General features: G+C 37.9%; 2 protein-coding genes across 2 annotated transcripts in view; one reads left to right on the top strand and one right to left on the bottom strand.

Annotated features, from left to right (window-relative positions):
- Window positions 1-10,345, top strand: part of LOC136883311 (multiple coagulation factor deficiency protein 2 homolog) — a 34,212-nt gene extending 23,867 nt beyond the window's left edge. The window contains exons 3-5 of the mRNA XM_067155550.2: window positions 1,192-1,278; window positions 3,915-4,063; window positions 10,068-10,345. Of these exons, the coding sequence (XP_067011651.2) occupies window positions 1,192-1,278; window positions 3,915-4,063; window positions 10,068-10,192 (361 nt within the window). The 3' untranslated portion in view covers window positions 10,193-10,345. The remainder of the gene's footprint in view (window positions 1-1,191; window positions 1,279-3,914; window positions 4,064-10,067) is intronic.
- Window positions 10,346-20,612: 10,267 nt separating this feature from the next.
- Window positions 20,613-27,743, bottom strand: part of NO66 (Bifunctional lysine-specific demethylase and histidyl-hydroxylase NO66) — a 77,431-nt gene continuing 70,300 nt past the window's right edge. The window contains exon 8 of the mRNA XM_067155743.2: window positions 20,613-22,047. Coding sequence (XP_067011844.2) covers window positions 21,994-22,047 — 54 coding nt within the window. The 3' untranslated portion in view covers window positions 20,613-21,993. The remainder of the gene's footprint in view (window positions 22,048-27,743) is intronic.

The following is a 27,743-nucleotide window of genomic DNA, read 5'->3' on the forward strand; positions in this document are numbered from 1 at the left end:
ACTCACAACCATTCTATTGTCATGGATGTCCCGGTAAAAGATTAGTTTAAAATTCTTAACTTTTTTCAAATGTTAATACATTTTCTATACTACCTCTTTTTTGCATGATTGTAGGATATTAATTTTAAGAATTTCTCATTTCATTATATATAATTTATTTAATATTAATTTAATCTCAATGTATTTCTTAATGTAATCTAATCACTCATTATTATTATTGCTATTATTATTATTATTAGGACACTGCCCTTGAGGCGGTGGAGGTAGGATCCCTCGCTGAGTCCGAGGGAAAAACCAACCCTGGAGGGTAAACAGAAGAAAAAGAAGACTTTATATTTCATTTACCTAACATTCGTAGCTCATATCCGTAGAATGTTTTGAACATTCAGTTGCTTTCCTGAAGGAATGTGGATGTTTAAATGATCTATTACACCTGATGATGAACCTAGCCTACACAAGCACTGTTCATCATCTTCACTGATGTTCCATCTTTACACCACGGCGGACAGAGAGTGGGACAAAGAAGCTGTTGCCTCCCTTGAGTGTGCCGTAAACTCTTGTTTGGTGCTCACTGCTGTTATATTTTCCATAAAATAATAATCACCACCACCACCTGTCTAGATTTATTTTAATATTTCCACATGTTATACAAAGATTTTTTTTTATATTAAGCAGTACTTTTTCCTTCTTTTTAGTATACCGACTATCCCGTACTGCAGAATCCACTTTTTCTATATGTCGATCGCTACTTCTCAATCAAAACTGTCGTTCGGGAACCTGTTAACGGATATTCTGTCCTCTTTCAGACGATTCGTTCACCATCTCCTAGATCTTCTATAGCGACGGCTTCCTTTTAGTTTATTATTATTATGATTATTACTACTATTAATTTAATTTGTATTTAATCTAGTGTAAAGTAATACAATGTAATATACGTACATTTCAGTGCCTGGCTAGATGGAAGAGAAGGCCTTAAAATAAGACATTACTATAGCTAAACTACATTTTCCATGTCAACGCCTCATTTTGTTCTGTAAAGAACTATGTATCTCACAATTAATTCGACTGGTAATCTGCTAGATTTGTAATACAAATGTTACGTTAGTGACAATAATTTGTATTATTATTATTATTATTATTATTATTATTATTATTATTATTATTATCACACATACTGTCTATTGTTTACAGCCACATACGCGAGGACTTGGGCGAGTGGGTATCTAAAGAAGAGACGAAGAACATGTCACCTGAAGAACTTGAATTCCATTATTTCAAGTAAGTGAATCCCCAATATTTACAGACAAATTTATCGGAAATGAGTCCGGCTCATTGACTGAACGGTCATCGGTTCAGAGGGGTCCAGGTTCGATTCTCGGCCGGGTTGTCGATTTTTAACGGTGTACAGTTCATTCCTCTGGATCGCGGACTGTTTGTATTCGTGTGAATGCACAGAAACACGTAATAGTGAATACATCCCTTCTCATAGTTGGAGTAGTGAAGGGTATCTGGTCATACAACTGGGCTAAATCTCCCCAATAAACTGGGGAAAACTCCAAGAATATGAAGAAGATTTAGCCAGTAATAGTTTAGAATGCAAATTAATTTGGTTATTAGGAAGCGTCGACTAGCCCGTTCTTCCGTTATGTAGCAAGAGTAACAAATTCTAGGGGTTCTAATGGGCCGTACCCCTAAAGTTTAAGCAAAACGCATAGCTTGCCGATGTATAGGACAGACCAAATACAGTAGAGACAATACGCGACACTCGCCGAGATATCGAGGGACAGGTATTAGAGCTCTCTCTAGCAGGTAGACCTGAGAACTAGTGATTCTGTCATAAGAGCACGTGTATTTGTGTGTGATTTTTTTGGTGTTATTTATGCGTTTTCAGTGAGTTGACATAATTAAATAGTAGCGTGTGTCATTCCTTGATGTCTCCTCTCAACATGAGGAGAAAGGTATGTGCTGTGTTTGGCTGCAGTAACTATGAAGTAGAAAAGAATGCGCGGTCTTTCTTTCGCCTCTCTCGTGACAAGAAAATGTAATATTGTGTTTGCATATATATTCTTCCAGTGACAAAGAGATTTTTACAGTACTTCATAATCTTCTGACCTGCTCGACCCATATTTTAACTGGCTTAAAATATAATACGCATATTTTTTGTATAGTGCTGCAGTTAACCTTCAATACCGATGTGTTGTAGGTGTGATCTGTGGGTTTTGAAATGTCACAGAAGTTATTTGGACAAGGTGTACAAAAAAGAAGGGACGTTAACGCGTATATAAGAATTATAAGATCTGTTCAGATCATTTCCAGGCCAGCGACTTAAATCCTCGACTATACAGCCAAGTGTTTGTTACATTTTTACTCTAATTGTACGTAAATATTCCTCAAAGCATCACTATCGACAACATTTTCATACTTGTATTTCTTTTATCCCTCTTCTCAGATTAAAACCGGGATTTTCTAGATTTTCTTTCTGTTAGTAGGCTTCATGTTAAGAGGAAAATTGTCCAGCTTTTAAAGTTAATTCATTGCATCATGTGTGTAAGGAATGTGCCGATATTTTTATTGACAAGTGTCTTAATATGATGATACAATGTTTTTAAATGAGGAAAAAGAGAAATCTAACCGTAAAAGTTCAGGCAGGAATGCTAAAGCAAAAATGTAATGCATAAATGAAAGATCAATCCATTTCACAGCAGCCCATTTCACATCTTGTTTATATGTCTAATTTCAGTCTTTAAATAATAACCTTTTAAATAATTCTTCATTCATTTATCCAGAATTGCTTTAGCAACTTCGAAGTTAGTATCTAAATAGTACTTTCTTTCTAGACGTAATTTATGTATACATTTTCGTATATGCATTTCCATAGATATTTGAATTTAGCGCGACTTTTCAGGTCAAGTCACTAGGAGCGCCACCGTCGAATTGTCTCCCATTTTAACAAGGCTAAATCCGTAAGTGTCGCGTGTTGTCTCTACTGTATTTGGACAGACTATACCTGTTACCATCACTGAGCGCGTCAAGTAAATCATGTGCCTCACAAGCATAAGAATAGAGCTCTACTAACGACTGAGCCTTACAGGACAGAGGGTGGGACAAAAAAGCTGTTGGCTCCTACCAGGTAGCTAACCCTTGAGTGTGCCGTAAACTCTTGTTTGGTGCTCACTGTTGTTATATTTTCCATGAAATAATAGCAACCAACACCTGCTAAGATTATTTTAATAATTCAGCGTTATCCAAAACTTAATTTTTTTCATATGAACTGGTTCTTTTTCCTTCTCCTTACCATACAGATTATCCCGTGATGCAAGTTCCACTTTTCTACATGTCGATCCCTACTTCTGACAACCAAAACCGTCGTTAGGGGACACGTTGATGGATACAATGTCTTTCAGATGATTTAGTCACCATTTCCTAGATCTTCTAGGAGAACAGATTCCCTTCAGATTAAAGTTTATAAAGTTTAGGCCAATTTAGTCACAGACAGAAGCATGTAACGTGCTCTTGCAGCGAATTGCATACCTCCGATCACAGACTGCTCATTGTTATGCATAAACATTAATTTTAAATAACACTAAAATGAAATGGCGTGTGGCTTTTAGAGCCGAGAGTGTCCGAGGACATGTTCGGCTCACCAGGTGCAGGTCTTCAGATTTGACACCCGTAAGCAACCTGCGCGTCGTGATGAGGATGAAATGATGATGAAGACGAGACATATGACACCTACGGCACATACACTCAGCCCCCGTGCCAGCTGAATTAACCAATGAAGGTTAAAATTCTCGACCCAGCCGGGAATCGAACCCGGGACCCCTGTGACCAAGGCCAGCACGCTAACCATTTAGGTATGGACCGGACAATACCAAAGAGTAATCTATTAAATGACATGTGATATTTTCTCATAGGTTACATGACTTTGATAACAACACCAAGTTGGACGGACTCGAAATCCTGCAAGCGATTCAGCACACAGTACATAATAACCCTGAATTAACAGACAGCACTGCAGATCCTACAGAGAACACCCAGGAGGATGACCTAGTCTACTACATCGGTAAGTCCACTAAAACTGTTCATATAATTACTATTGCTCAAGATTTGTCCTCATTATTTTCTCTCTCGATGCACTAACTCGGGTAGGGTTTCAACAACGCTGGGAAAGTAGTTGGCTAAGATTGAGAAGGTATTCGTATTTGTCGTGGTCTTAATTGAAGAGCTCCCCACAATAAGGATGTAACCAACAAATATTTGAAAAGTGATATTTCAGTGGAAATAGGGTGCATTATCACGTCTCTAGGCTGTGGTGTTATCTTACGTCTTAATTTGAACTTCAAGCTGGTGTACCCTACAGCCAGCAGAACTTCGTTCTCCGTGGTGTAAGTACGGAACATCAGCGCTTGTGTTGGTTCATCACTAGGTGTAATAGATAATTTAAACATCCACAGTTCTGACCTTTCAGGCAAGCAACTGAATGTTGAAAACGGATATGAGCTACAAATTACAGGTAAATAAAATATAAAGTCTCCTTCTTCTTCTGTTTACCCTCCAGCGTTGGTTCTTCCCTCGGACTCAGCGAGGGATCCCAACTCTACCGCCTCAAGGCCAGTGTCCTTGAGCGGGAGACTTTGTGTCGTGGATACAACTGGGCAGGAGGACCAGTACATATCCCAGGCCGCCACACCTGCTATGCTGAACAGGGACCTTGTGGGCGGATGGGAAGATTGGAAGGGATAGAAAAGGAAGAAGCCATCCCAGCATTTGCCTGGAGAAGAAGTAGGAAATCACGGAAAGCCACTTCCAGGATGGCTGAGATGGGAATCGAACCCTCCTCTACTCAGTTGACCTCCCGGGGTTGAGTGGACCCCGTTCCAGCCCTCGTACCAATTTTCAAATTACGTGGAAGAGCCGGGAATCGAACCCGGGCCTGGCAGTTAATCATGCTAAAGTTCGATAGAGCTATCCAAGACTCACAATTTGAAATATTTTCGGGCCGTTTAGTCCTTCAACTTTTCGGCACAATTCAGGAAATTGCTTCATTTTACGTTTCTCGTAGTATGGAGACAACTGTGTGTTAACACATGTTTTCAACATTATAAAAGGCCATAGACGAAATCATATATACATTTTGAAATATTGTTATAGTTGCTATTTTTATTATTACACTAACATTATTTGTTATCATTTTTGTTCGAAGTGCATGTACAGGATTTTTCTTGTTATATACAAACGTAAGACATACTTGCAGATTGTTTTATAATTGCATCACTTCCAATTCACACATTATATTTAAAACCTTACATTTTAATGATGAATTATTGTTTTTATAGACGAACTCATTTGTGCACTTGCATATGGAATCGGTTCAAGTAGGGATTACCATGAAATAAACCTCAAAAATAATTTTCCTCTATCGATTTGTTGCTTACATCCTTATTCCAGCGAGGTCTTCAATTCTCGACGTCAGAGGAAAACTATCGTAAATGCAAAAACGGCGATTTTGAGGTTTTTATCGTATGACTTGTTTTGGTCATGTCTTTTTATGGGTTATTGTATGTGTAGGTTTTACAGGAATTAAGCTATATATGATAGTATTGTATTTGCAAGGATAACCCAGCGACAAACAATTGTAAGTGATAACAACATTTCAACCTTAAGCCGTCCGCCGCACTCCGTATCGTACTGGTTCTCACCATAGTTTACCAGAATCAGAACAGTCTATCGACTTGCCTTAAAAGAAATAACATTTGCACCTGAGCAGCTTCTTTATCCTTTCCTGTGAAGTTAGTGAAATGTCACGATATTTAACCTTTGATGTCCATAATTAAGGGGCACAGGCACACCTTTATGAGCCTATCATTGCATAAAAAAAGGTTTTTTTTCTCCACGTAGGTTTCCATTTCTTGTTTCAAGCTGTTCAGAATACTGTTTTTAATCTAACTCCACAAAAAAATCAAAATATTTCTAATTTTTTAAATATTGAAAACATTTTTTTTGCTACTGGTTTTACGTCGCACCGACACAGGTAGGTCGTATGGCGACGACGGGATAGGAAAGGGATAAGACTGAAGTTGGGAGGAAGCGGCCTTGGCCTTAATTAAGGTACAGCCCCAGCATTTGCCTGGTGTGAAAATGGGAAACCACGGAAAACCACCTTCAGGGCTGCCGACAGTGTGAAAACATTTCTTAGCAAAGTAGGGGTCCCCATACTATAAAAAACGTAAAATTAAGCAATTTCCTCAATTTTTCCGAAAATTAAAGGGCCAAAGGGCCCGAAAAAGTTCCAAATTGCGAGTCTTGGATAGCTCTATCAAACTTTAAAAAAATCGAAAATCACTTCCGGCCTAAATGCAGTTCCGGAAAAACAGCCTAAAATCGCTTTCTTTACTGATTTTCTTCTTTATTCAAATCCTAGACAAATTAACTTAATTACACAATTATTTCCGTAATGTGTTCCTTGGTTCAGTAGCCTCAGGCGTTGTTTAGATGGTTTGAGAAATGTCCACACCGAATATAGTTATAAGGGCTTAAGTGAAACTCTGCATTGACTCACATTAGCGCTCGTAGTGGTAGAAAAAGGCAAACTGCTAATCTAATTGACCGGATAACGATTAAGAAAAGGATTGTAATTTTTAAGAATAAGTAAAGAATATATTATCATGCTTTATTATATTTTATTTACCCAAAATTCGTAGCTTATATTCCTAGGATGTTTCCAGCATTGAGTTACTTGTCTGAAGGGCTAGAACTGTGGATTTTTTATGAACAGACAAGTGTTCCAGAATACAATGCTACAAGTTAAAAACAGAAAATTAGCATTTTTTTATCCATGTAGAACAAATTTCTTAAAAGATTAATATTTCTTTCATGTGAAAATCTTCTTACTTTTACTAAAACAAAAGGAATCACAGAATTAATGCGACAGTAGCTTCGGGTACCATTTTCGCAAGATGCAAATTTTCATCCTCAAACGTTTCAAATATTACACCAACAATCAGGAACGGAAACTGAAAAGCAAGTCCACTGCTGTTCATAAACATGTGAAAACCATTAAGGAGCCATCAATGAATATTCGAGTATCACAGGACGGGTTTACCATTATGCTTATATTGGTGCAGGTATAGCTGCTCCAGACCAACCAGACACCAGTGCAATATTACAGGACATGAAGTAGGAGGCAGTGAAGTATGCCACAGTTTGGGGTCAAACTGTTGATGCTTGTTAGCCAGTGCCACACTGCTGGCATGTGTGAGAGTAATGGGCAGTTCCAGCAAATTGCATGTTTGATGGATAGCAGTACTTCAAGAATGACATACCACATAGAGAGAATGTTGTTAATGTTTGATAGTGACAAATACTACACCAAATGCATATGATGCATGTTTGGTGTTCAATTATGAAAATAACAGAAGAATCATGGTCCTTTGAAAGGCTTAGTTTGATGCTGGTGTTTACACGCGGACAGTCCTGAGAAATAAGTGAAATAAGGATATTCGAAGCATTCTTCTATACAATTCCAAGGCTTCAATCTGCCTCTCCAGCAAAGGACTGAATAGATGAATATTGTTACTTGCGTATTAGAATAATTAACAATGCCAGAAATAAGAACGGCATCAAATGCACACTAGCACAAGCAAGGAGTCTTTCTTAAGAAATTTCCTCACTTCGAACATTGATAACTCGTGAAGCAGCGGCTCAAAAGATTTCAATATAAATTTGTCCATACCGGCGGCAAAAGTCTTAAAGCCAGGAATGTCTCCGTCTCCCCACAGATCGCTTCCCTTCAATTTCCCCCTCGATGATGAGTTTGAGAAGTTCATATCATTCATTTCTCATGATGTATCTGAGCTTCCATTTATTGATGGTTGTTAGAAGCTCTTTTTTTGAATAACAAGTTGAGCACCTCCTCATTGGTGTTCTTTTCTACTCAGGATATTCGAAGCATTCTTCTATACAATTCCAAGGCTTCAATCTGCCTCTCCAGCAAAGGACTGAGCGTTCAGCCTTCGAAATCACTACAGAAGAGCAGGGAAAACATAACATCACAACATCCAAACTCGGAGCCTAAGGTTGAGATCTCTACTGGTGAATAGGGCCCTCATACTGTTGAACGAACTTCTGGCTTGCCCAATCCTGGATAAGATTTAATTCTTGCAATCGCAATGCTCAGTCACTATAGCCCCAAGTTATTTGATGGAAGACACTTGCTGAACAATTGGGTTATTGATGTGCAGGAAGGCCTGCTTACGTGTTTTCGAAAATGCAGTCAGCTTGGTCTTGCCAATATTCATGAACAGACCAAAATCTGCACTCGCAAATACTGGAGAGAACAAATCTTACAAAGATGCCAGCGACTTCATTGTTCTCCTCACTTGCAGTGTTCATTACACAATGCTATCTACAATAAATTAATTGTTGTTTATTACAGCATGGAATGTGTAGGCCTATTGACCACTTACTCCACAGCTACTGCTGATAACCTACCACAAGATTGTTGGACTGTATGGAACGGTATAGCCAAAATGAGCAATAGAAGAATAGTGTTCCATTGATGGTGGTGATTATTGTTGTAATAGGAAATTTGGTAATCACCCCCTTTTAAAAAGATTACCCAGGCCTGGCAAACCTAATACAATCATGGTCAAAAAAGTATTGACCAATGGAGGCTAAGATCAAGGCAAAAAATCTGGCACGAGTGGAAACACCTCTAGATTTAGTGGCGAGTAGGTGAGATTCTAAAGGTGATTGGGACCAAATACCAAAAAAGAAGAGTTATCTACAATTTATATAAAAATCAGTCCGCAATGATAGGAATCAAGGTCTTTGAAAAAGTAGCAATCCAGAAGGGAGTGAGGCAAGGCCGCAGCTCGCCCCTCTCCTTTTCAATGTTTATATAGATCAGTCGGTAAAGGAAATCAAAGAGGAATTTGGAAAGGAAATAACAACCCAAGAAGAGAAAATCCAAACCCTGACATTTGCCAATTATATTTTTATGTTATTTGAGTCTGCAGAAGACCTGGAGAAATTGCTGAATGGTATGGACAGAGTCTTGGGGAAGGAGTAGAAGATGAAAATAAATAAGTCCAAAACAAAAGTAATGGAATGTCAGATGATGCAGGAAAGATTAGGTTAGGAAATGAAGTCTTAAAGGAAGTAGATGAATATTGTTACTTGCGTATTAGAATAATTAACAATGCCAGAAATAAGAACGACATCAAATGCAGACTAGCATAAGCAAGGAAAGTCTTTCTTAAGAAAGAAATTTCCTCACTTCGAACACTGATATAAGTTACGAATTAGAAATACATTTCTCAGTGTGTGGCATTGTACGGAAGTGATAACAATTTGATGAAATTTGACAAGAAGAAGAAGAAGAAGAAGAAGAAGAAGAGAAAGACACCCAAGACTTTTTCAGTTAGTTTTTGAGGGAAGTGTAGGCGGTAAAAACGGTAGGGGTAGACTAAGACATGGATATGACAAAAGAGATTAGAGTAGAGGTAGTAGTTATGTAGAAATGACAAGGTTAGCACCGGATAGGGTTGCATGGAGAGCTGCATCAAACCAGTCTATGGACCGATGACCCGAACAACAACATAGGTGAGTGATGTGTTATTTCCTCATCCTTGTTTTTCCCCGTATCTGATGTTGTTAGTAAATGGACTCCGATTGTTTCCTATCTTTGTACATCTGCTTACGTGTGTATGCTTAATTTATGTGCTTTTCGTAGTATTACAATTTACAAGCAATATGTACTGTGATCATATTGCAACAGCAGTTCTTGTGGCAGTGGAGCATTGGCAACATTGGAGCAGTGCTGATAACGTGGTTTGGAAACTGCCTTTGCCATTCTATGTGCCTCATAAATGCAAATATGCATGTATATACACTATGAATAATTCAACCAATTTTACCTTGAAACGCACTTCCTAGTCGGTTTTGGTGGTCTACATATCGGCAAACAAAATATGCATTTGTGAACAAATCTAATGTCTGCTTATTATATTAATAAATAATCAGCCCCACAGAATGTTTCAAACTAATGTATTGATAATGTTTTCCAGAGCTCATCGACCGAGTACTGGCAGAGGATGACCTTGATAAAGATGGGTACCTCAGCTATATTGAATACGTTGTTGGTCGTCAAAAAGATGAGAACAAGAGACAAGGCAAGTACAGCAAATCCTAGGAGCAACAGAACGAACAGCAACTGCTGAGGGCATGGATCAAGACTTGAGTGTCAGAGGACAAACATACAACTCCTTACCAACAGGCATATCTCGATGATTAAGGGCATTACTAACAAAATGGATGTCATCATTCATTAAAAAACCCTGATGTCTTTCAGTGTTAAGTCTGCAATTCTTGAGAAAGCACTCAAAAACACTGTGTTCTTTGCATGAAGGATGCAGGTTACCTCATATCACTTAATCATTAGGGCAAAAAGGACGTAAAAATGCGATCCAAATTCATTCATCACTTTAGTTTTAATTATGTATTTGACGAAGGAATATGATGTTTAAAAATGCAAAATTCTGTGGTATACATATACAGTGCAAAAATGAGTGAAATACTTCTTTCAGTCATTATATAAATTTAGATTAATATAATTTAAAGAAGGGAATTGCGTGTTTGTTAAAAAAAAAAAGTACTTGCAGAATTTAGAATGAAATATTTTTTCCACCTAGAATGAATTCGGCGAACCTGCAACGGACATCTTGAAGACAAAAAAAAAATTAAATTAGTATAACTAGAATCATATTTGGCATAACCACACTAGGATTACAGAATATGGAGTTCGGAAATGTTACCTCAGTTGGTTTTGCGGTGTATTACAATAATCAAGTCCAGGTTCTTGCGCGTAAAGGATCGTCGGTTTTTAGACAGAACGTTGCGAAATATTGAGGAATTTTTCTCTCTACATGAACAGACGTTAATGGTTCATACTTTAAGGAAACACACTCACATCGAAACTTTCTCCTTTCACTATTTCACTTATCTTGCACATAATTTGATACCATGGGGGGTTTTCTTCAAGTGCAAGTTTCATTTTTTTTTTACTTCATTTCATTTCGTTTCCCTCTCTTTTCAGATATGGTTCAAATATATGTATTTACTAGATATTTAAGAGGTGATGGATGAACTTATCATGATTCGAATTGAGAAAGGGCAGTAAAAATGTAGTTGAAAGAAGGCAAGTTGCAAAAGAGGCCGCTTAAAACCTAAAAAGGCTAAAAAGGCAATCAAGGTCAAATAAAACCCACCATTTTCTGGCCTACAATGACCCAGAATAAACATAGGTATATTATGTTGGGCCTCGTCTTGGGACACTCGAGAGAAAAAAAGGATTTCTCCTCAACTTCCGAGCCCTACTAATAATACACTTCTAATGAACATATCACACAATATCTCTGGTTTGGAGGGACCGAAATGATATAAATCCACATCGCCAAAACTTGACCAAAAAATAAATGAATACTTCGATAATCGAAGTAACAGGAATAAGTATAAATTTGGGAAATGTAAGGATAGACAGATATGGAGTTATACACTGAGAAGCATAAAATAAGGCATTAGCATGAGACAAATGAAATGCGATTGTGAACACTGAATGGTGATGACTAGGCTTCCGATGTTTAGGACCTAAAAATTGGCCAAATATTCTCTTAAAAATAGTTAAATTTGGAAAATATCACATACGTACTTCCAACGATTGTTGACATAAATATGTCTTATGGCTGAGGAACATCAGAAAATTTACGTTACGGAAGATAGTGTGACAGAAGTGTAACTCTAGCAACCGCGCAGGCTATTTCTTACGGGTGGTGGCCATCTGAAATTAGCAGCTGTTAATGGATGGCCATGACCAAGAGACATATTTATGATAATTTGATTTTCACAAAGGGAAAAGTGATATCTTTTTTTCCACTAGTTCTTTTATATTAAAAATACAATTCATTATACAATCCCATTACTAATTCTGCCATTGATGCTTTCACAGCCCATACTTATAGACATGATACAAACTTTTGGGCTTATGCCGTGTCAAGAAAATAAAGTGAAATTCTTTACGTTTCACAGAGAACTGTACTCTGCGTCATCAGAAGAAAATCTCGACTGTCCACGAGAAAGGCTTCTCTGCGAAACGTAAAGAATTCCACCTTATTTTCTCGACATAGCATAAGCCCCAAAAGCCTATATCATGTCTAATTCTTACTAGTTCCTTACCAACTAGTTCTTTTGATTCCACTAGTTTCTATCATAACTTCATTATCAGTCATAAAACTGTGGTCGGTACCAAAGATAATGGTGACAGACATCACTGTTCCTGCAAACCAATGAAAGTCGTAGACATGATACTGTATAGGCTTTGGGGTTTCTTGTTTAAGAAGCCTTTCTCGTGGACAGTCGAGATTTCTTCTGAGGACGCAGAGCACAGTTCTCTGCGAAACGTAAAGAATTTCACCTTATTTTCTTGACACAGCATAAGCCCAAAAGCCTATACAGTAACATGTCTATAAGTACGGGCCGTGAAAGCATCAATGGCAACAATGAAAATCGTCTTATTTATTGTATTGTCGGCATTACGAATATGCCGACAGCTGCCGTAGGCACAAAATATTTCATTGAAGTAAAATATAGAAGAAAAAAATGCATACTTCTTATCCCCCACTTATCCCAGCATTTTTGTATGTATCAGTGTTGCTATGCTGCTGGACATTAAAACGCTTTATAGCACTTAATTTAACTTGGCACACTTTGCAGAAGAGGATTTTTTAAATTCTTATTCTTGCAGCAAAATCTGTCTGGTGAAATTGCTGCAGAAACTTTATTTTATATACCGGTAGTTGAAATTTCAGCAGTCTGGTCACTTTGCGGGCTGATGACCCCATGGATGTGATCATTGCCTGCGCTAGACAATTAGTGATTTTCTGGAAGTTGCTTTCAACTGCATCCGAGTATCTCAAAGTTTATCTTCAGATTAAAAAAAGCCTTTTCTGTTTCGACAAACTGAACCTGTTGTACACCACTTTTTCATCAACTTTGAAATGCAACATTCTGTAGGAAGCTAGTCAAGGATATTTACGAGCACCGTCACTGCATTGTCCTACATAAGAGGCTTGCAGTGGTGTCTCAACGGTGCACTAGCCGCCAGAGTCTTGGGAAGGTGGAGCAATCCAACTGATGAGCCCACTGCTACACTGGGGCGAAACGCTGGTAATTTCACGATTGGAAAAGCCTCAAGAGCTTAAATGTTTTTGATCTTCAGATAGTTGAACCAGAGGGAGAATCACAGGATCGCCTCATGGCTGGCAGGTTCAAATCAGCTTGGCTGTTGGCCACTCAGTTCTCTTGGAACTTTCAACATATTCAAATCAAATGCCATTGTATATGCCAAGGTTGCAGTTCTCATCAAGTCTAACATTTGCTATAGACCTGAGAATTATACGCACTCTTCAGATATGCATGCAACATGCTCGCACAAATCTCAACATGTACACTAAAAACTGACATTTCCCAGTGTAGCATTGATGATTTGGCTCAAACACTAAAAACTGAAATTTCCCAGTGTAACACGGAATTGTTTGGCACTTTTTTTTTTTTTTTTTTTTAACTTGCCTAACCAGAAACTGTGCAATGTTACTTCTTACACCCATAAAAAGATTGTACCTGTAATGGTTTATAGCAGAAGTAACTCATCATCATCATCAGTTAGGTCTCCAGTTTCCCAGGTGCGGTGTATGAGCGCTCGCCACTTCAATGGATTCAGGAACCATTCTTCTTCCTGTACTTGGCTCCAATACACTCCTCTATGTTCTAAATCTTGTTTGACTTGTTCGATCCATCTCCTTCGAGGTCTGCCTCTAGGTCTTTTGCCATCTAAGGTTTTCTGCAACCATTCCTTACCAACCTCAAGATCTACAGCAAGAGTACTCAAGAACCTCTACATGAACTTCTATTTTTAATTCATGAAAAGCGTCATAAGTGTTACAATTGTGTTGACTTCTTGCCATTTTTGTGTTGGCTGATGATGACATGGACATATGTCGAAACTGGTCCCATAACACATTAAGTATGTTGCTACATTAATTTGTGCAACAATATTATTGAATTGAATAGGTGGAACACTTTTCTCTTTTTAGCACTGTAATTAATAGTTCAATACAGATCAGTGATGAAGTTTTTAACTTTAAAAGATACCAGTTGAACCAAAACGGGAAGACCTCCAGCTCAAGACTGTTTTAACGATGAACATTTCACAGTTTTATAACCTTCATCATGCTATTTAAAACTTTTTAACTAATATTTCATTTTGTGTGTTTCCTATGTTTTTAATTCTTTATACATGACTTACTGAGGATGACCCAATACCGGGTTGAAACATGTCTACCTATGTGTGAAGTTTCATCTTAATTGGACGTAAAATTTATAGTACTGACTAGGATTAAAATAGTTTTGTTACAATTTTGTAAGAAGTTCAACCGTCAATACGGATTTAACACGAGATTCATGGCATGCAATTTATAGAAGGCGGATTTGAAGGCCAAAAGAATCATGGCAGTGGCCTTTACAGACCTCACGGCACTCATATAACCCTTCCGCAACAGCTTTACAGCCTTGCAACAGACTATAAGCAGATGAACGTCATTGGCGAACTGCTCCTAAATCGAAGATTCTTTGTCAGTTTTCAAAGAGAAGGAGCCGTTGGAGATTGCAAAGAATAGCTTACCACAAGGCAGTGTCTTAGCGCCCACCTTGTTCAATATTTACACCAATGATCAACCACATCCACCAAAGACGCAACACACTGCTTTCCACCTAAAGCAAAAACAGACATCTAGGAAATTAGAGGTGTTATGGCAAGGAGTACATTTAGAAAACATTGCAAATCCAAATTACTTAGATGAGTCACTCTGGATCATACTCTCACTGCCTGAACACAAAGCTAAAAGCAAGTGTAAGGAACAACACTGTTCAAAAGATAACAGGCCCTGCCTGGGTAGCACACCCACCTCCAGTGAAGACCACCGCACTTGCTTTGTGTTATTCTGCAGCAGAGTATGCTAGCCCATGTAAACGAAGTGGTCAAGGGCCCTAATGATACATGTAGGTTGCTTACAGGGGGCTTAATCCAATCGCTTCAGATTTAATGGCCCCACTTGCTTAGAAAGCATCCTGAACACGAGTAAGCTACTGTGCATCGCTCTGAAATAAATGCCATAAGTGGAACAGCAACCAGAATTTTTACGCAGTTTTCAGTGAAACATTCAAAATAATTGTACTCGACAACAATAATGTTAGAACAAAGATTTTGTGTAGTGAATCTCAAAACATTCGGGTGAGGCACTTCACACTGCTCATTGTCTCTCGAAAAATTGGTGTCTCAATGCATTTGTCTTTGTTCCAATAGGATGCGAGGCTTACGAACCTGGGACATCAGAATGCAGAGGGGTGAAGTAGGCCTTAATTTCACCCTAATTAATGTCAAACCACTTTTCACTGTCTTTTTTCATGTGGGTCCGATAATTGTTCCTTAGCATAAATATCTGTTTCCTGTGCAAATCTCCCCTTCAATGTTATCTCCAAATCTAAAACTCTTTCAATTAACTCAGCAATAGCATGGCTGTCACTTGCTTATATTACGCCTGGAACCATGGCTAAGAGAATGACTGTCACCTCATGAAATGTTTGTGCTTTCAGAGGCTACAATTGGACAATAAATAACAGTCCAAGTTCTTAGGAGAGATGTATACAAACCACATTCCTGTTCCATTCATAGAAGTTTGAATATGGGAAACCCTTGCATGGGTGATCAAAATTATAAGCTAGAACATACGACTCGGAGGCGGCGCGTGAATGTCTCGTCATTTGAGTTTAAGGCCTTGCCAATGCTCACATGAACGTCACGTCAAATGAATCGAATGGGTTAAAACCTATACCTGTTGTTAAACTTGATCTCCTGACAGGCATTGCCCCCCACCCATGACACCAGAAGGGAAGTAGCTGCAAATGTGGAGAGATACAAGGCTGCTCATCTACAGTCTCGCCCTCTATATGGTCATCAAGATGCTGAAGAAAGGCTTATGTCGAGGAAGAGATTTCTTAAAATGTCCACCAAAGAAAACCAGAATTCAATTATGGTCCAGGACATGAAAAAACTGGTCAATCTGGAAATCACTCAACCACCTGAGAACTGGACCACCTTGCAGAAATGCGGTTTCTCTACATCTATCAACCCATATGACTGTGGAGATTTACAGACCGTTAAGCACACGTGCAACTGTCCTCTTTGTCCTTCATACTGCTCCACCGAGGAATTAATTATCCCCACACCTCATGCATTGGATGTTGCACTTCAATGGGCAAATGTTATTTTTTTTTAATATATATATTATAACTCTAATATAATTTTGTTATATGTAATTTTTATGTATGATGTTTCTGACTTGAGTAGGTAAAAATACATTATTTCAAAACACTATAATTATGCTGATTCAATTAACCCGATGAGTGCTATGACCACCTATAGACGGGCTGACGCGGCCAGTCCAGCACTGCTACGCCCGTCTATAGATGGTGCACAAGAAATTAAAATTTTTTTTTAGTTTCCCAGTTCACTCTCAAGTTAATTACATTAATTACATGTCACTCTCAAGTGTTAATTCAATCTCTAGCATGTCCTGCCATCTGCTTGGCATTATGTAGAACTAATTGATCACGGCTTATAGCTTCGGGAAGCAACTTACACAGCCTTTTGTAGAGATCTGTGGAGTTCATCTATGATGTAAACAAGCATGGCGGAACAAGCTAGTTACTCTCGCAGCGATGTTATTTCGGATCAAAGAATCTTTCAGTTATTAACCACAGTGGAAAGTGATGAAGAAGATGATGATTTTAATGAATTGTTAAGCGATTTTGAAAGTGAGAATGATACAGAGTGTGCTGAAAGTAAGTGAGAAACAAACAGAGCATCCCTCTAAATGAAAGAAGATAAATACGGCGAGTTCAAAAGCTATTTCGTCACTCTTTTGCAGTGGACGGATGACTTTTCTCCACCAGACTTTCAAGTAACTGTGACAGACTCTGGGAGCCAAGTAGTGTTTGATGACAACCCCAAAATCATGGATTTTTTAAAAACTTTTGTGCCAGTGCAGCTGGTTGTTCATGAAGCAAATCGGTATCACAAACAACTGGTGGAAAACATTCAGCTGTCACCACTTTCCAGGTTTAGGCAGTATTTTTAAAATGTCAACTTATGTACTTGTTAGGAGTTACATGTATTACTGTAGTTGCCTACAGATTTTAGGAAATAATTTTATTTTGAGCTCTTTACTTTGTATAAAGATGATGTACGCATGAGCACATAAATTGTAATTTTGTTTTCTCTCAAATTAATACTGAACATAAGTGTAGGATCTTCCATTTGCATCTAGATTTATAAAGAACAAACATTTATAAACATTTTCAGCTAATAAGCTGATAACTTACAAACTGAGGCATAAAACAGTCAATCGGTAACTCAGCACTTAAAAAACTAAACGACCGAGGCTCATTTTACTGTTGAAATTAATCTGCCAGTTCTTTCTCCCCTTCCTGGCTTGCTGGGTCTAACAAGGTTTTTCTGTCAGGGTAAACTCCCTTAGCCTTTGATAGTCTGTACACAATCTGCAAGGCAGCAGCGTTGTAATAAATTTGTGAGTCATTTATTACACACAGGTTTCATCAAACCTGAACTACTCTGCCCACAACCGTTAGTTCTTCATTAGTTAGCCTGGTTTGGTACTGGCCCCTAGACCCTCGGTCAGACATTCATATGTAGTACCATCTATTGTCACATATGGAAGCTTTCTGGTACCAGTTACCACATACAGTCTAGGAAAACCTGCCTCCAAACCAACAGAAATATCAGCAAACTTCAAGCAGTGGAAATGAAGTTTTTAAGAACTATAATTCAGAAAACGAGGAGGGACAAAATAAGAAATTATGCGATACACCATCTTGTCCAAGAGAAAAAAATCCCTTAGTGAGATCTGTATCGAAGCCAGACTGAAATCGTTTGGTCATCTCAAAAAAATGGACCCACAAAGAACAGCTAGAGTGTAGTTTGAGTTTGAGAAGGAACTCGAAAGCAAAAGTTCAAGAGGTCAGCCAAGGAAGACATGGATCGATCAAATTAGAAATGATCTAACTGGACAAGGTCTGGATTTGCAGCAGATTATGGAAGAAAACCTCTACATGGACAGAAGTAAACAGAGACTGCTTATTCACCAGACCTGGGAAAGTGGAGCTGTTTCATGATGATGATGATGAATTAAAGACCCAAAGTTCATGACATAAAGCTTTACAGCGTTCCAGAATTTAAATACAATGAAACCTCATTAGTGCATTCCTCATTAACACGTTTTCCCCCTTTGCATGTTATAAATTTGAAATCCCGATTCTCATCGTATTAAATCTGTTCAAGAACACCTCAAATTTTTGCCATTACCGCTTAGTACGATCACATTTTCCCTAGCCCTGGAAATGTTATTTCTCATCCCTTGTGAAAGGAACGTGATTTCCAACTCGGGTAATAAAGAGCCCTCACCACAGTTGGGTGACAACGGGAAAAGACCTTGAATTCCTGAACTTCACAGGATAAGTTGCAACTTTGGGGAACAGGCCGCTGGCCTCAGGAATGTTCAGTTTTGCTTGCCGGTTAGCAGCGATAATGCTGAACAACACAGTGAGCCTGTTTGTGCTTGTATTTCGCATTCCATTCAAAAATTAGAAATTTATTTTGTGTTGATACAGTGAAGGGTAGCGAATATTTGTCGCCTGATAGCCTACTTCTTTAGGAACATAATCGTGTTAAGTGTGGTGCATATTTGTCTTGTGACAGCCTACTTACGGATTCGGAAAAGGTCGTGAAATTTCTTACTAATGAAGACAAGATTAAAATCTATCAGAAAGTGGACTGGCACCCGCATCTTTAAGCATGCAGAGGTAGCGTGAATGTTGAAACTCGCACCTTCGAGTTTCGACTCAATCATTCGAGTTAGTCTAATTGAAGTTTTGTCGATTCCAAATGGCGGCCAAAGTCGCAGTCGCACTTGGTCGAGGTTGAGTGAAACCTCCAATTCACTGTCGAAGAGTGTGACCAGAAAATAAAGTTTAATAACCCACTGGTTCAAAATAAAAGTCTTCTACTAACATTTGCTTTAGAAAGAATGTGATCTGCAATAATACTTGGATATTTTTACGGGCAAAACAAATGTTTTCATATTTGTTGTTTAGTGTTTTCTAACACCTTTCAGTGCACAGTTATTTTATAATCCCCAGCAGAAAAGGTTTTCATATTTCTGTGGCTTGGTTCTAAAAGGGCCAATGTCAAAAAAACCTGTTTCTGAGCTATGAGCATTTGAAGTTTTGATTATAGTTCTGCAATTATTTTTTTCTAACAACTAACTTTAAATAACTTCATACTTTCTTTGTGGAAGTCACCTTATTAAGCGCTAATCTTTTCTATCGTATTCTTCAAAAATTGCCAGGTCTCTAATCTTTATTGGTAATCTAATATTATTGGCAAGGGCTTATTTAATTAAACGTTAACTGTTTGTTTACTTAACAGAGACATTGGCCCTTTTAACATGTTGCAAGCCAGGATAAAACACGTTTGTATCATTTAATATCTCAATTTCGATAAAAAATGACATTGGCTCTTTTAGAACCAAGCCACAGATTTATTCTCTTGTGTTGTTCAGACTTTTTAATATTCTCCCCTCATCTTTAGAAACGGTAGATATAGTTTTCAATGTATCGGGATACACGACGTAAAACGCCATCATATCAGAAAAAAATCGCATCTGGTGTTTCCATATCCCTGTTGGATAGTTTTCATCCGTGTATTCAGTAGTACGTTTTCTCGCTTAACACATACTCTTTCCTTGTCCCCTGCCGAAACGTCTTAGCGAGGTTTTACTGTATTCGGATAATATAGAGTCAAAAGATAAACTAAATGAGGTGAATAACGAAAGCAGCATGGCAACACATTTTTACCACCAAGAAAGACAGCTGCAGTGGGATAATCAATTACTGCCCAAAAACCAAGAGACACTGTATCCCCAGCCTCACTTATGGTCTGGAAACTACCACATTTAACAAGAAAGGACAACATGAAACTCCAAGCAACAGAAATGATGCTCCTAAGCACCAAAATTGAGAAGACCAGCAAAAACAAAATCAGAAATGAAAAAATCTGAGAAATGAAAATAGGAGACTACTACAGAGGGTCCAGAAGGCAAGACTGAAGTGGTCTGGCGATGTAAAAGGATTGAATGCCAATAGGACTGCAGAACAGATAATGAAACAGAAGTAAAAAGAAAAAGACCAGTGGGCGAACCTTGAGAAAAATGGATTGATTTAGTGAAGAAGGATGTAGAATAGAGAGGACAAGACTGGGAGATGGTTGTGAAAGAAGAATGGTTCATGGATAGACAGCAATGGAGGGGGCTTGTACACAATACCTGGGAAACTGGACTTAGTCAACAATTATTATGATTCACATAAACAATGGTTATATCATGTAACATGTTTTTTTTTTTTTTTAACTAGCAAAAAGTATTGCATTCTCAAGGCACATTCCTTTATTTTCATACCAACAAAACTATCAAATCATCATTACAACAGCTGAACAATTTAAACTTTTGTTCTGATATTACGATATTGCACAGATGTTACCAAATTCGTACTTGTTTTCTGATTTCTTAATTATGGTACTTTTTTTATTTCTGAGTTTTTCCCACAATTAAAATTTGTTTTGTAGATAAAGACAAGTAAAAGGCTGCCATATAAGTGGCTAAATAGCAATGATAACTTTAATTACAACACCACACAATGACAGAAGATTAACTTAAAATGCACACGTTTCACACACTCGTTCACAGTTCTGGCTCTAACACTGGTTTCTCCAATTTCAATGTGAAGTGTATATGTTGCGGCAAAAGTAATGAATCCAATTATGTATTATATCCTCTGTATGTGGTAAATTTGATCAGTGATTTCAAATTTATCACATTTACTGGATGTTTTATATAATTGCCATTACATTATGGTAATGGTAATGGAGTGGGACATTGATGATGACTGATGATGAATGGTAATAAACTGGAAACTTATAGAAAGATCTTTCAAATTAACAACGGACACATGCAACTGTTCGATTATGTCCAAGCACCAGTTTCTGAGGCAAAAAAATTTACCATTAGGCAAAATCTAGTTTCTGTTGACTCTGTAATGATTAAGCCAATTTATGATATTTCTGGATTCACTTTGAGAGTTAATATCTACAAAAAAATAATATCTGGAAGTTCTGAAAAATGTAAGTTCCTTTTTTACATATTCTAAGAGTTGTGCCTTTATTTTCAGAGTTAGGTTTGGTTTTTAATGATATTTTCATTACACTATTTATTAAAGAAGCCAACTAGTTTTGCAAATTTTGTAAAATCACCAGTAAAAGCAATAAATTCAAGTATATTCATCCAACTTGCCAATGTAAGTGGTGATTATGAATAATAACCTGTATGCAAATTAATCTTTTCATTACTTTTACCATAACATACACATTTCACCCATGTGTATTTAGAAACTAAATACTGGGCATCAGGAACAGGCAGGTTCCCTATTGAACACTGCTCCTCACATCACAGGATAATGCTTTCAGTCCACAAAAACACTAACAAGTATGATAATAAAACATTGCCGCAGGAAACTAAATTATGTCCACTTGGAAAAATGATCTTTCATTTTCCACAAACTAACACTTAACTAAAATTGTAAGAATGGAACTCAGCCATGTCCACTTACAAGAATGATCTTTGATTTTAATCTGTACTTAAAACTGTACTAAAAACAATGGAAACGAGCCATGATCTACCAGATTAAGTCTATCACTTATAAATGTATAAATCAGCAAGTTTTAAACAAGTAATATACACAACTTTAGTCTCCTTATTTTGACACCAGCAATGTCCCGTGGTTATACAGGAGAGTAGCAAGCGCCACCTGAAAAATAAATATTCAATAACGTTCAATATTTGTCAAACACATGAGGCATAAACTAACACTACAGGTAACAGAAATGAATGGAGTGAGAAGTCATATACTGTACTGTATGGAGAAACAGGAACACGAAACACCACTTATCTTTACATATGTTTTCAAAATTCAGTGCCCAGTATGTGCCCACGTTATGGCAGTAAAAAGCAGTTCGTTCAACAAGAGTCAGTCCCAAGATTACCCGATACAGCTGGGATGGACAGAGCAAGACGGTCAATGACTATGTCATTACAGATAAAGAAAGAAGTAGTTGGGACTGATGTCAAAGCGATTCCAGGTGAGAACATTATGACAATGCTCAATTATTATTAAAAATCATGAAAAACTAACCTAGCTTAACTAAAAGAGGACTTAAAATTTCTATTTTATTATTCACAATTTATCATTCAGATTTAAATGTTATATTTCTATCTCATCATTCTTAGCTTGTGTCTCACCATTTTTTTAAATTCATTTTTATATCTGGCATTCTAGCTGATGTCGCCTAGGGGACAAAATATGTACTAATTACAGGTAACATCATGTACTAAACAGGCAGATCCTTAAATTGAATTATTGAATTTGCTTTTAAATATTTTCAACTTGAACTAGACTAGGAGTAACAAAAATAGATAAGATAGCAAATGAGAAGGTTAGAGAACTTGAGCAAGTGAAACCATTGCAGAATAGGATAGATGGTATGAACATGTGAAGAGAAAGGCTTAAAGCACATCTTCCTATCTGAAACCACAGACATATACCGTATTTACTCGCGTATTAGACCCCTTTCTTTTCCACTTTTACAGTCAAAAAATGCGAAGGGGGGTCCAATATGCGATAACGTCAAATTTCGTGCAGTGAACACATGACTTCTAGGCTATAAATTGTACACGTAAACATTCTACACTATTCTTTAATAAACTTATGAATGTATTCTGCGTTTTACTGGCTATTTTCGTTCGAAAATTTATAAATTTAAAAAGACAATGGTGAACATGACTTTTAGGCCTACATATATTTTAAATATAATCAATCACTTTTATTTACCGTATTAAGCAATGTTAACACAAAATAATGAAAAAGAACTTAATGGCCAGTGATTTGTCACTGTCAGTTGTATTTGATAGTTCGGGAAACACGCGAGCATCGTCGTACCTACGTTACCAACGCTCAGCTGATGCAATACGACCGCGGCGCACAGCCCGCATAAAATGTAATACTGTACTCCAAAAGATAATTATTCATGAGGTAAAATAAATTCACAAAATATACACTTACTAACAACATCAGGCACTAAAATGAGAATACAAGAATAAAAGAGAGTGAGGAAATAACAAATTACGGTACTTACAGTTAAGGGAGGTTATGGTGTACAAAAGAAACACTCCACTGATCCGAGACTCAAGTAACTTTCTTGCCACGTGTATTTCCCGGAATAAACGAGACATGGTACACACAGAACTAGATACACTAAACAACACACAAATATCAATAAAACTACAGCTACAATAAACTATTAAACGCATAAAAAACTACGTTATTGCACTAATGCTGTGAACTATGCTATCCTAGAGAGATGAAGACTAGAAGTAATATAACAATTTCAAAAACACAAATTACTGATGAAAATGTTCCAGATCGCAAACCGTATCGGTAGGCAAAAAGTCTATTTACAAGCTATAATGTTCAGGTTATAGCAATCCTAACCACTGCTTTCATCTGAACCATCCTCTGTGTCGTCATCTTCCCCGCTGCTGACGTTACCATCCCACGTGACGTCGTCTTCACTCCCATCGAGAGCATTTGAGATCCCAGTTTTTTTGAAACTTTTCACAATAGTTTCGTTCTTGATAAGAGCCCACGCAGTGAGAACCCATTCACATATGGTTTCTAGAGATGGTCTCTGTATTCTCCCAGTTGGTGTGAATTTATGTGTAGCAGAAGCCATCCATTCCGAATAAAGCCTTTTCATGTGACCCTTAAATGGCTTGTTAATGGACACATCTAGAGGCTGGAGTATTGATGTTAGTCCTCCAGGGATGATTGCGAGATCCGTCTTTAGGGATTTCAGTTTGTCCTTAATGGCATCTAACAAATGACCCCTAAAGCTATCTAACACAATTAAGGCTTTCTGCTGCAGTAGTGCTCCAGGACGACGACTCCACACGGTTTTCAGCCAGTCTTGAACCAGGTCTGCTGTCATCCAACCTTTCTCATGTACTCGAACATGAATACCGCTCGGAAATTTTCCCTTTGGTAGGGTCTTCCGTTTAAATATTATGTATGGAGGAAGCTTCCTACCATCGGCAGTTACGCAAAGCATGACTGTACATCTCATTTTCTCAGCACCACTTGTACGCATTACGACACTAGAAGCACCTTTTTCATGAATAGTAGTGTTTCGGGGCATGTCGAAATAGATCGGAGTTTGATCTGCGTTGCCAATCTGAGAAAGCAAGTAGTTCTTTAATTTCCTTTGCTGAATGATGTAACGATGAAAAGAGATGACTTTATCCGTATAATCGTGAGGTAGTCTCTGGCAAATAGTTGTTCGTCTTCTCAAACTCAGACCATTTCTCCTCATGAAACGTGTAGCCCAACCCCTGCTGGCTTTGAACTGTTGCCGACTGAGATTCAATGTTCTTGCCACTTCAAGTGCTTTAAGCTGTATCATATCATGAGTTACAGCAAAACCATCATTTCTCAACTCTGTTATATATTCTAGTACTTTGATATCGATCTCAGGATATTTGCCCGTTTTGGTCCCACGAAAAGTTCGCAAACTTTTATTTGCTGCTTCCAGTTTCTCTTTTTGCTTGCGCCAATATCTGATCATGTTTGGTTGCACATTAAATGTCCTGGCCGCTGACTTCACCCCTTGTTTTTCCGCTAAATTCACAGCGTTTAATTTGAAAGCTGCGGTGAAACTACATTTCTTATGTTTCGTACTATTTACCTCCATGATTTGAAGCAAAACTCACTTAACAACAGGCAACTTAACTAGACACACGCCACTATCAAAAGAAAGTTGTTAATAGTACGTTTTTGCGCCGTTATTGTACCGATACCACTACCTTCGTGATGTAAGCAAGCTGTACTACTGTAGGCGTCCGTGCGTGCTCACTTGTGTCTAGGCAATGACGTGCAGCCATAATCGGCTGTACCCGGACCTGCTCGGGTAATCTCGGCATATAGCCCGTCCCACCAAGCATTTCAGCGCGGTGCAGCCAGCAGCACTCACAATGGCCAGTAGCATGAATACGAACAGCTGTTACTTTTTAGAATTAGGTACCGGTAATCAGTTTAATAGCCACAGAATCTCTTATGATAGTGTAATTCATATATTTCAGTTATTCCTATGTTGGTCTGGTTGTTCTCTAGACATGAGTGAGAGAGTACATTCTATTTCACTTGATAGTTCACCTCGTGGGTCACTTTGGAAATTTGAAAAGCGCTGTTGTTATTAACTTAAATAAGAAATCGAACTCAGGGCCCCGGGAACGGCAGCTAATAGTGCTAAAGCTACGGAAATAGACATCTCTTAACTATAAGACAGACGTATCACACGATTGATTTTGGTGTGAGCTTGAATCGGGCGGGTCGGACGGACGAACCTTGAGCTCTCTTAGTGTAGAAAGCTGCGGTGAATGGAGAGTTTCACTTCCGCCTCTCTTCCTGCAGGGAGGCCAACCAGCCGGCAATGGAACTAACAGTAACAAAGTTCGTCATATTGACATATATAAGGTTAAGAATTCAAAGCATATTTTCATAAACCGCCATTTGCGTCACAAGTACTGATTATATCAGCTTTTACGGGACATTTTAAGTCTCAATTCATTCACTGATGGCCGATTGCGAGTCTACGGAGGAATACTCGCCACCGTATTTTCTGACATGTTGGCAATTTTCCAAGACACAGACACACGTACTGTGATAGTCTGTAGTTGGAAAGTCGAGAATAAAAAAGTAGTAGGCCTATTTCTCCGTTTACGCTAATCCACCTACGAACTCGGACAATATTCTGTGATGCTTGTACCATACTGCTGTAGTGGCTGTCGCAGATAAAGCTGTCAGCTCCGATTGTGCCGATCTGGCAAAAGGCAGCTGAGGGCTCAAGAAAATGTGCGCAAACTTGTACACACATTTGTACGACGTCATCAGAGCTGCAGTACAGCTTGCAGTACCCGCTACGAAGTGGAATCGTTTATTGGTCTCAGCTGAATTTCGTTACGGGGTCTAATATGCGAGATTTATTTTTTTCCATTCTCTTGGTCTCAAAAAGCTGGGGGGGTCTAATAGGCGAGGGGGTCTAATACACGAGTAAATACGGTAGTAAATAGAAAGGTAGCACTGTACCTCGTAGCATTGGTGCAACTGAAGCTGGAAACTTGCGGCCACCTCCATCTTAGGTCACTACAGACCCGCTGTAAACATGTATGTTACTGTGTTATGTGCAGTTTTGGTTTATGTTGTTTTTATGCACATTTCACTTTTACTTTTGGCAAACAACTGTGTGGTAGAACGGTGAATACCTACGTATTGTTTGGTTGTGGCTTTTCCTATTCACGAAGAAAGAAGAACGAAGGAACAGCAGTTTCAACACACGGGTAAGTGGCTCACATGTGCTCATGAACACTTGTCTAGTTATTAATGCTATTAAATGAACTATTAAAGATGCCTAATTATGAAGGAGATAGAGATAACTTCCTACTGATGTATATTTGTTGCCACTAGCCCCTTTGTGATGGAGTGAAGACGAAGATAATAATAATAATAATAATAATAATAATAATAATAATAATAATAATGATAATACACTTGGTTATAGGTTGAGTTTTTGTTTTGGTTATATTAGTAATTAAATAAGTGATCTTGGTCTCTTCTATTCTTTAAGGATATGTTGTAAGGATGTCAAAATTACTGTTAAAATCAGAGTGGAAGGATTAGTAAGCTTGCATAAATCGATAGGTTTATTATCATAGAATATTATTGAATATACAGTGGTTGATCATATTATTAGGGCCACTAGGTAAAAATTGAAGAATTTATGTTTGGATCACTATTCTCTTGTAAGTGTTTACTTATTGCGCATTTTAATGGGTGGATATTATTAATTACACATTTCCGTAGTTAAATTCAACAATCAGCCCTACATTAAGAAGCCTAATAATGAAAACTCTGGTCAAGAATTGAGAAAGGCGCCAATTGTGTTACAGTTCCCTGCTGACTGTTGTTGGAGTAACACACGTGATTTATTGTAGATTTGTTTCCTTGCATCCCTTGTGTAAATTTTTCACTCTATGTGATACAGTGAAGTGACAAGAGTAGAATACAATTAATTGTAGTTCAGTATATACTTAAAAATACGGGTATTTAGAAAACAAACATGGGGAAAGCTAAAGACATTTCTCCCTGTAAAATTTCGGAAATTAAAACACTTTTAAAGAATACTGATTATTCTCATAGAAAAATAGCATCTATAACTTCTGTTTCAAAGTCAACAGTGGACATAATTAAGTAAAAACTTGACCAAAGCACGAATTTGTCACCTAAGCGTGTGGGTAAATGTGGCCGCAAAAGAATCACTTCTCCACGAGCAGAGCGCCTGTTAACAAATATCGTCATTAAACGTAGAAAAGCTTCAATGAAAGTCATTTCAACAA

Source organism: Anabrus simplex, chromosome 11, assembly GCF_040414725.1.
Source record: "Anabrus simplex isolate iqAnaSimp1 chromosome 11, ASM4041472v1, whole genome shotgun sequence".
Taxonomy (NCBI): domain Eukaryota; kingdom Metazoa; phylum Arthropoda; class Insecta; order Orthoptera; family Tettigoniidae; genus Anabrus; species Anabrus simplex.